The following is a 10,148-nucleotide window of genomic DNA, read 5'->3' on the forward strand; positions in this document are numbered from 1 at the left end:
TGCTAGCATAAATTGTATTCCCCCCCCCCCCCCCCTCCAGCCCCTGGTGCCTTGTACAAGGTGGGAGTTCAGAAAGGAACAATTTATTGCATTCCCCACCAAGCAACTGGCCCTGGACAAGCCAGTCATTGGTGGTGGACAGCAAGCACGAAGGCTTTGCCGTCTCGCTGGAGGAAGTGGATGGGTGGCGCAGCAACCCGGAACCCTCCGTCTTAAGGTAGTTATTGGGACTACCTGGATTGCTATATGTAGATTATACTACTCCTTTAACTCTTTTCGGGCGTGAGGAACGTAGGATAGTTACTTTATTGAATAATGTTTACAGGAGTTGTACAGAATGCCTTGTGACAATTCCCACAGAGGGCTTCATATGGAAATTTTACATTGAAATTGATTATAATTTCATACAATATGTAAATTCCTGAAACAAATACCATAGACATGTTCTGAAAGAAATGGCATGGTCCTGCAAGAGAAAGCACAAGTATATGGAAATCAATATTGTCGGGCGCCGGTGACTTGTTCAATGTAGATCATCCTCGACCATCGAATCGTGTGGGTGACACAGAGCTTCCTGAAGAGTTTCTGGTATTTTTTTGAGGCGAGCCTGTTCATCAGCTTATCGTTTTTCGGATCGTACGAGCCTAGTGAGCTCACGATGAAGGCGTGGACGGTGACCTGCCTGTAGGTCCGTCCCAGCGCAGCTGCAATTGGTGCATATTTTTGCTCCGTTCGTACCCTAGCTTCATCCAGGGAGGCTTCGCCGTTCTCGAATGGGCACGTCACGTCGATGAGGAGGACTTCTCCATTCTTCTCGAGGACGATGTCCGGCCGTAGGGTGCTGTCGATGCTAGGGATCGGCTGATTCGCCGTTATTACCTTCCAGAATCTTCCTTCAGCAGCTTTCACGATACGTTGAACTAAGGCGTTATGGCGCTTGTTCATGGGGTTTGACAGCCTCATGCAGTGGCTAAGGACGTGTGGTAGTCTCTCGTTCGGGTTCCTGCATCGCCTGCAACGTTTGTCAGAGTTCAGATTGAAGCGCCTTGCTCCATTGAGGGAGAGGAGATTAAGCCTCGCCCTATGTATGAACCTCCAGTCAGCGAAGGTAGTGTATGCTCCATCGTAGATGGAGGATGAGGCTTGGACTTGCTACTTGCTTCATCACTTTCCCTTGGTCTGGCTTGTCTTGCAGGCGTTCGTCTCTGAGTCCCCGATGGTGATTACGGATGTTTCTCGCCACGAGTCTCCTTTCCTTCCGTGTCATGGTCCTCTCCCCTGCACGTTAGTGCTAGTTCTTCATCAGCAGACCATTTTATGTCAAGTCGTGCAGAGATGCATTCCTTGCTCTTGACCAAACTGTTTCGTGACCAGTCGGCCGCTGAGCCATGATTTCCGTGGACCAGGTACTGGCAGACATTCGTTAATTCGTCTTCTCTAGTCTGTGTCACCACCCTGGTGCAGTCCGCTCTAACGAAGTTTCGTGTGTCATGGTCCGGCGTAGTAAGGAGTTTGAAGGCTGAATCAATCCCAAACACGTCTGATTCCTCTGCATCAAGGGGGACACCACAGGAGCCTACTACTGCACTGCCATATAGATAGTCGTGTCGGAAAATCTGACACCATTTAATATATCATACATACAGATAATTGTAGCTGTGTTGTATAAACAAGTTAACCCATAGAAAACGTAACTTGTAGTGGAATTACCGTCTAAAGAAAACGGGATATCATCACCACATACCATTATAAATTCACCAGCTATTCTGCTGGGAATTATTCTTAAATACATTAGTCTTTGGACTTTACCATCATAAAACATCTCATATAAATTAACTTAATTATCAATATTAAAGTAGAGTAAATGTGACCCTTCTATCACTTATTGACATCTGAACAATGTAGGCCAGGCGTCAGTGGGGAAGGAGGGCAGCCATTGTTTATACTAGACCAGAGGCGCAGGGAGCAATACGGCTCCTGTTAATTTACTTGGACGTAGTGTTATGGAAACCAAAGGTGTACCATTATCAACACGCTGTCAACAAATCAAGTTAAGTGTTCTTTCCGAAACCCGTATATCTATCATTAGTGGCCATTAATGTCATTGGGTAGGGTGTTCCGGTTAGATCACGAAATCGCCTCATACTAAAGGTAATTAAGCCAGGTCTTCATTGTTCCATGTACAGTATTTTCTCTGACATAGCTTGTCATATATAGGTATCTGGCTTTACAGCTAGCGCCCTTTTGACAGGTCAAGACGAGGAAGCAAGACTTTGTGCACCAGTTACTGGGTGATGGAAGCTACCTCAAAGAGGGAAAATGTGGCATCTACAACCTAGTTATACCTGGTGGACTAAAGCTTGCTGTACAAATAAGATAAGGAACCTCTTCAATGTATGTAGTCTATTACTGTAGTTTGATTGGCTGCATATATATTTAATTAATATAAACCCCCCCTAATGTGTAGAGGATCGATTTGTGAGATTGAGATTATTGCAGAAATACTGTCCACTTATCATTATACAAATTGCTATCGAAGTATATAAATTAATGTAAATATAAATTCTATATAAATTCATATAAATTAAATAAATATAAATCTCACAGGTCGGTTCCCACAAGTCGTTCGTAGCTCGGGTCGGGAGATAGAGCGTTGACTTGATTAATGCTCATAGATGTTCGTCGAGTTGCTGCCAGTCTCTCTTCCTCAGCTGCCAGGTTCGCATTGCAAACACTGTCGTTGGGAATACAAAGGATTTCATTGCATCAATCCTTTGCCAGGGTGCCAACTTGCTGGTCATTATGGTCTCCCCTAGTTTCATTGAATTTGTCTTGCGGTAGAGTTTGGCAGTAGGTGGAATCCTACTAGTCTGCCAAGGAACGTCGTTTCTTCGCCGTTCCCACGGCAGCTGATGTCCGTTTCACCGATTTTGAAGGTCGTGTGCCTCATACCCTTCGGCTGCCTCCGACATATGCATAGAGGAGCATTTTCTGGGGTTTAGCGCCAGTCTCAGGTCCCCACAGGTCGCCGTTGTGACGTCCAGGAGGCACTGTAGATCCACTTCAGTTCTGGCCAGCAGTGTGATGTCATCTGCATAAGCCAGGCAGGGGTGTTTAAAGTCAGGGTCAGTGTCAAGGCCAATTGCGATGGCTGTTTGTAGAATGGGTTCAATAGCAATATTAAACAAGAGCCCACTGATAGGGCAGCCTTGGCGGACTCCACAGTGTACCGGAATCACGTTTGTTTCACCACCAGCCGTCATGATCCGTGTCGAGTTGTCCCTCGTGATGCTCTGGACGACGTCGATGAAGGCTTGCCCTGCACCCATCCGGCGGAGAGAGGCGTCGATCAGCTCAGTTGGCACCAATCCGAACGCGTTCGTGAAGTCCAGTGACGCAATGTAGACGTCACTGTTTTCCCCATCCCCTGCGCCTCAAGGTAGTACTGGAGGAGGAAATTGTGCTCCAGCACGCCGTCCGTGGGCATGAACCCTTTCTGAGCGTTGCAAAGTGCGTTGTTGTGCACGATCCAGCTTCTCAGACAGGCAGCCAGACACCCTGTGTATAGCTTGTATATGGGGCGACACAGGGGAATTGGTCGCCAGTTGGTGACGGCTCCAGGGTCCCCATCTTTCGGTATCAGGATGGTTTGCGATGTCTTCCAAGTCTGTGGTATTTTCTTCTGTTGTAGACAGATGCTAAATATTGCTGTGAGCACCTTACACTCAGGGTCGACTTGTTTCCAGTGTCGATACGTTATCCTGTCGTCGCCCGGTGCAGTATTCTCATCTTTCGATAGTCGTATTTCAACTTCGCCCTCCCTAAACGCAGCCACGTTGAGCTCTGTACGGTCTGCTGGCGGTTCAAGGATTGCGTAAAGTGCTTGGGGGTCTTCTAGGGCTGGCCTGGGTGCCAGCATCTCTGTGAAGTGCCTTTCAACTTCCTCACTTGGTATGTCACATCTGGCACTCCCCGGCGGTGATAAGTTGGACTGCTCGCCTCCGGTTGTTCCTGTAGAGACGCTGGACCTATTTGCAGTCATTCACATCAATCACTGGGGGTGCTTGCCGTTCCCCGTCAGTCCGGATATGGAAGCGAGTGTGTACTACCTCTGTGATTTCTTAAAGGAGGCAGGTGAAACCCTCCCAGTCAGGGGTCCGGAGAAGGGCTAGTAGAGGGTCGTAAAACGACTCTAGCACCCACTCTTGTGCTCCATCGTCGTATGACGTTGTAGTGGCTCTCCTGGGATCTCATGATCGTGGTGGGGTGAAGCATCTATATCGTCGTTGTCGGAATCGTGGTGGCTGGGGAAGCTGGGTCACCCCCATCGCCATTGTCTGGGTCAGGGAAAGGTATTACTGTCACAATGGGTGAGAGCGGGTGAGCTCTGTGGTTGCTTAAGCCGGGGTGGTGACAGGGCCAGTGAAGGTATTGGGCTGCGGGACATCGGAGATAAGCTGGCTGAGGCGATTATCAGTGGTGCAGGCACCTCCGCGGAGCTGGAGGTTACGGCCAGGGGCAGGTTGTCAGGGCTGGGTGGTTGCACGTGGCCAGGGTGTCGTCGTTCATGGTCTGGCAGTGGGCCGGGCTGTCGTGGCACCCTATCCAGTGCAGGCTGCCTGTTGCCCCGAGCTTTTCTGGCCTCCTGGCGGGAGTGCGATTTTCTGTGGCTCATCCCAATTTTCGAGTTGCACGAGAAATCGCAGCCGCGGGTACTACACTGGAACGACAAGGGGCGGTCGTCCAGGGTCCTAGCAGCCCGGGTTTCACGCAGGCGGGCACAGGTGTGGGTCGTCGGTCTATTCCTCAGAGTTGATCTGCAGCCAGCGCATTTGTATGTTATTTCAGAGATTCGAAGCCCGAGGCCACCCTCCAGGTGTCGTATCAACGACACAAGCTGGCTGGTCCACGCCTGAGATGCGTGGATGTGGGCACAGGGCGTTTCTGCAAACTTAGTGGCTAGGAAGCGGGAACCACATGATGAGGGCTTCCCCCCGTCTCTGCGGCTGCTGGTCTCGGCTGGATTCGTCGGAGTTGTCGTTGTTCAACGGAGGATAATTTGTTTATTGAATAATGTTTACAGGAGTTGTACATAATGCCTTGTGGCAATTCCCACAGAGGGCTGCATATGAAAATTTTACATGGAACTCATAATAATTTCATACAAAATGCAAATTCCTGAAACAAATAGCATAGACATATTCTGAAAGAAATGGCATGGTCCTGCAAGAGATAGCACAAATAAATGGAAATCAATACTGCCGGGCGCCGGTCATGTGTTCGATGTAGATCATCCTCGACCATCAAATCGGGTCAGTGACGCAGAGCTTCCTGAAGGGTTTCTGGTACTTCTTGGAGGCGAGCCTGTTCATCAACTTGTCATTCCTTGGATTGTACGAGCCTAGTGAGCCCACGATGAAGGCGTGGACAGTGACCTGCTTGTAGGTCCGTCGCAGCACAGCTGCAATCGGCGCATATTTCTGCTTCTTTCGCAGCCTAGCTTCATCCAGGGAGGCTTCGCCGTTCTCAAAGGGGCACGTCACGTCGACGAGGAGGACTTCTCCATTCTTCTCGAGGACGATGTCCGGCCATAGGTTGCTGTCGATGCTAGGGATCTGCTGATTCGCCGTGATGACCTTCCAGAATCGTCCTTCAGCAGCTTTCACGATCCGTTGAACTAGTGCGTTGTGCCCTTGTTCATGGGGTTGGACAGCCTCATGCAGTGGTTAAGGACGTGTGGTAGAGTCTCGTTTGGGTTCCTGCAACGCCTGCAACGTTTATCAGAGTTAATATTGAAGCGCCTTGCTCCATTGAGGGGGAGGAGATTAAGCCTAGCCCTGTGGATGAACCTCCAGTCTGCGAAGGTAGTGAATGCTCCATCGTAAATGGAGGAGGACAAGGCTCGGACTTTTGCGACTTGCTTCATCACTTTTCCCTGGTCTGGCTTGTCCTGCAGGCGTTCGTCTCTGAGTCCACGATGGTGATTGCGGATGATCCTTGCCATGCGTCTTCTTTCCTTCCTTGTCATGGTCCGTTCCCTGCACGTTAGTGCTAGCTCTTCGCCGTTGGCAGACCATTTCGTGTCCAGTCTTGCAGATGCATTTCTTGCTCTGGACCAGACTGTTTCGTGACCAGTCGGCCGCTGAGCCATTGCTTCCTTGGACAGATATTGGCAGACATTCACTAATGTAGCGTCTTCTCGTAGTCTCCGGGTCACGACCTTGGTGCAGTCTGTTCTCGCGATGTTTCTTGTGTCTTGGTCCGGCGTAGTAAGAAGTTTGAAGGCCGAATCAGTCACAAACACGTCTGAGTCCTCTGCAGCAAGGGGGATTCCACAGGAGCCTGCCGTTGCGCTGCCATATAGGTAGTCATTTGTAGCTCGGGTCGGGAGATAAAGTGTTGACTTGATTAATTTCCGTAGATGATCATCAAGTTCCTGCCAATCTCCCTTCCTCAGCTGCCACGTTCTCATTGCGAATTCCGTCGTGGGGAATACAAAGGTCTTTAGAGCATCAATCCTTTGCCAGAGCGCCAACTTGCTGGTCAGTATGGCTTCTCCCAGCTTCTTGAATTCATCAATTGCTGTAGAATTTGGCAGTAGGTGGAATCCTACTGGCCTGCCAAGGAACTTAGTTTCTTCGCCGTTCCTACGGCAGTTGATGTTTGTCTCACCGATGTGAAAAGTCGTATTTCTCATTCCCCTTGGCTGTCTCCCAGACATATGCATAGAGGAGCATTTTCTGGGGTTTAGAGCCAGTCTCAGTACCCCACAGGTCGTCATTGTGACGTCTAGGAGGCTCTGTAGAACCGCTTCAGTTCTGGCCAGCAGTGTGATGTCATCTGCATAGGCCAGGCAGGGGTCTTTGAAGTCAGGATCGGTATCAAGGCCAGTTGCAATGGTTGTTCGTAAGATAGGTTCAATTGCAATATTGAACAAGAGCCCACTGATAGGGCAGCCTTGGCGGACTCCACAGTGCACAGGAATCACGTTCGTTTCACCATCAGCCGTCATGATCCTTGTAGAGTTGTCCCTTGTGATGCTCTGGACGACGTCGATGAAGGCTTGTCCTGCACCCATCTGGCGGAGAGAGGCGTCGATCAGCTCAGTTGGCACCGATCCAAACGCGTTTGTCAGGTCCGGCGACGCAATGTAGACGTCACTGTTTCCTCCTCGTGCTTCGTCAAGGTAGTGCTGAAGGATGAAGTTGTGCTCCAGCACGCCGTCCGTTGGCATAAACCCCTTCTGAGCGTTGCAAAGTGCATTGTTTTGCACGATCCAGCTTCTCAGACGGGCAGCCAAGCACCCTGTGTACAGCTTGTGTATGGTGCGACACAAGGCGATTGGGCGCCAGTTGGTGACGGCTCCAGGGTTCCCATCTTTCGGGATCAGGATAGTTCGTGATGTTTTCCAAGACTGGGGTATTTGCTTGTGGTGTAAGCAGATGTTAAATATCGCTGTGAGAACCCTACACTCAGGGTCGACTTGTTTCCAGTGTCGGTACGTTATTCTGTCGTCGCCCGGTGCAGTGTTCTCTGCTTTTGAGTCTAATTTCCATTTCGCCCTCCCTAAACGCAGCCACGTTGAGTTCTGCACGATCGGCTGGCGGTTCAGGGATTGCTTGGAGTGCTTGGGGGTCTTCTAGTGCTGGCCTGGGCGCCAGCATCTCTGTGAAGTGCTTTTTAACTTCCTCGCTTGAGATTTCACATCTGGCACTCTCCCCGGCGGTGATAAGTCGGACTGCTCGCCTCCTGTTGTTCCTGTAGAGGCGCTGGATCAATTTACAGTCATTTACATCGATCACTGGGGGTGCTTGCCGTTCCCCGTCAGTCCGAATGCGGAAGCGTGCGTGTACTACTTCAGTGATGTCTTCAAGGAGGCAGGTGAAGCCCTCCCAGTCAGGGGTCCGGAGGAGGGCTAGTAGGGGGTCGTAAAATTACTCTAGCACCCATTCTTGTGCTGCCTCGTCGGTGTGACGCTGCAGTGGCTCTCCTGGGATCTCATGATCATGGTGGGGCGAAGCATCTACATCTTCATTGTCAGAGTCGTTGGTGCTGGTGGCTGGAGAAGCTGGGTCACCCCCATCGCCATTGTCTGGCCCAGGGGGGGTAGGTGAGGGCATGTCTGGGAAGGGTATCAGTCACAATGGGTGAGAGCGGGTGATCTCTGTGGTTGCCTAAGCCGGGGTGGTGACAGGGCCGGTGAAGGTATTGGGCTGCGGGGCGTCGGAGATAAGCTGGCTGAGGCAATTATCAGTGGTGCAGGCACCTCCGCGGAGCTGGAGGTTACGGCCAGGGGCAGGTTGTCAGGGCTGGGTGGTAGCACGTGGCCAGGGTGTCGTCGTTCGTCGTCTGGTGGTGGGTCAGGCTGTCGTTGCACCCTGTCTAGTGCAGGCTGCCTGGCCGCTCGGCGGGCTTCTCTGGTTGCTTGGCGGGAGTGCATTTCTCTGTGGCTCATTATGCCAATTTTCGAATTGCACGAAAACCCGCAGCCGCGGGTATCACACTGGAACGACAAGGGGCGGTCGTCCAGGGTCCTAGCAGCCCGAATTTCACGCAGGCGGGCACAGGTGTGGGTCGTTGGTCGTTTTCTTAGGGTTGAGCTGCAGCCGGCGCATTTGTATATTACTTCTGAAATGCGGAGCCCGTGGCCACCCTCCAGGTGTCGTGTCAATGACGCACGCTGGCTGGTCAATGCCTGTGATGAGTGGACGTGGGCGCAGGGCGTTTCTGTGCACTTAAAGTGCCTAGGGAGTGGGAACCAGATGGTGAGGTCTTCCCCCCGTCTCTGCGGCTGCTGGTCTGGGCTGGGTTCGTTGTCGTTGTCGTCGTTCGTAGCGTCGTTCTCCCTGAGGGCTGGTGGCGCCCCTTGAGGGGCCTCTGGTGTGTTGTCGTGTCCTGCTGGGGCCGATGAGGCCTGGGAGCGACTGTCGTCATCACTGCTGGCGCCAGTCTCTTGCTATATGGCGGAAGACGAATCTCTGGTTCCTCTGCCTGTGAACGTTAACGTCGTCCCAGAAGTCGACGTCGTTGTCTGCATTGGTGTGTGGTGCAGTATTGTCGCTGGCGCCGACCCCCAAAACAGTCCCCTGAACTGTGACTGGTCGGGCGTTGTCGCTGGGGTCGGCCCTGGTAGTGGATGTGTTGGTATTGCCAGGGCCAGCCCTCAGGGGTGCATTGCAGGCACCAGCCCTTAAGCGCTCGTTGGGGGTGCCAGCCCCAGGGCTAGTGTCGCTGGAGCCGACCCCCGGGCTAGCGTCGCTGGTGCCGACCCCCAGTTCCATGTCACCAGCCAACCCTGGTCTTGAGCTGGTTCTCAGGTGCAAAGCGCTGGAGCCTATCCCATGGGCTGACATGCTTTCGTCGCTGGAGCCGACCCCAGATGTATAACTATAGAACGGCGTCCTGGGTGTTGACATCGAGTCGTCCTCGATGTCAACATGCTGGTGTCGTCCTCGGGGCTGGGTTTGGTGAAAGATGTCGTCTCATCAGAGACCAGCCCCACATTGCTGGCCCCCGGGTTCGTCCTGCCAAGGATGGTCCCAACAGAGGTCCCCCTCGAGGCCGCCTCGCCAAGGGCGACCTCTGGGCGGCCGGTAGCGTCATGGGCCAGCCTCCCAGTGTTGACCACCTCATTGGTGTCACTCGGGTCGACCCCACCCAGGGCCAGCCTTCCAAGACTGACCTCAGGGCGGGGGAGTAAGGTCCTCCTCGAGGCCCCCTCGCCAAGGGCGACCCCGGTATCGTCGTGGGTCAGCCTCACAGCGCTGACCCCCTTGTCCTTATCTCGGGTGTCGACCCCACCCGGAGCCAGCCTCACAGGACTGACCCCAGGGTGGGGGAGTAAGGTCCTCCTCGAGGCCGCCTCGCCAAGGGCGACCCCGGTGTTGTCGGCAGCGTCACTGGCCATCCTCACAGTGCTGACCTCCATGGCTCTACCTCTCGCGTCGACCTCACCCTGAGCCAGCCTCACAGGACTGACTCCAGGGCGAGGGAGTGAGGTCCTCCTCGAGGCCGCCTCGCCAAGGGCGACCCCGGTGTTGCTAGTAGAGTCACTGGGTAGCCTCACATCCACGTCCTCACCCCGCGCGTCGACCCCACCCTGAGTCAGCCTCACAGGACTGACCCCAGGGCAAGGGAGTATGGTCCTC

At 52.8% G+C, this 10,148-nt stretch overlaps 1 protein-coding gene across 1 annotated transcript; it reads right to left on the reverse strand.

The window, feature by feature from the left end:
- Positions 1-5,303: 5,303 nt before the first annotated feature.
- Positions 5,304-8,120, reverse strand: LOC138360301 (uncharacterized). Its single transcript, XM_069320214.1, has 4 exons — positions 7,939-8,120; positions 7,581-7,758; positions 5,930-7,426; positions 5,304-5,636 (listed from the first exon to the last, which is right to left on the reverse strand). The coding sequence occupies exons 1-4, from the start codon at positions 8,118-8,120 to the stop codon at positions 5,304-5,306; spliced, it is 2,190 nt and encodes a 729-aa protein (XP_069176315.1).
- Between the last annotated feature and the right edge of the window lie 2,028 nt (positions 8,121-10,148).

This window comes from Procambarus clarkii, unplaced genomic scaffold, assembly GCF_040958095.1.
Source record: "Procambarus clarkii isolate CNS0578487 unplaced genomic scaffold, FALCON_Pclarkii_2.0 HiC_scaffold_106, whole genome shotgun sequence".
NCBI classification, from domain to species: Eukaryota; Metazoa; Arthropoda; class Malacostraca; order Decapoda; family Cambaridae; genus Procambarus; species Procambarus clarkii.

Excerpts from the sequence above, each read along its gene's own strand:
- LOC138360301 (XM_069320214.1), bottom strand. The coding sequence starts at position 8,120 with ATGCCCTCACCTACCCCCCCTGGGCCAGACAATGGCGATGGGGGTGAC. Across the intron at positions 7,427-7,580 it reads CCGATCGTGCAGAACTCAAC|CAAATACCCCAGTCTTGGAA; the intron begins GTGGCTGCGTTT and ends TTACACCACAAG. Across the intron at positions 5,637-5,929 it reads ACAAGCCAGACCAGGGAAAA|GTCATCACGGCGAATCAGCA; the intron begins GTGATGAAGCAA and ends CGATTCTGGAAG.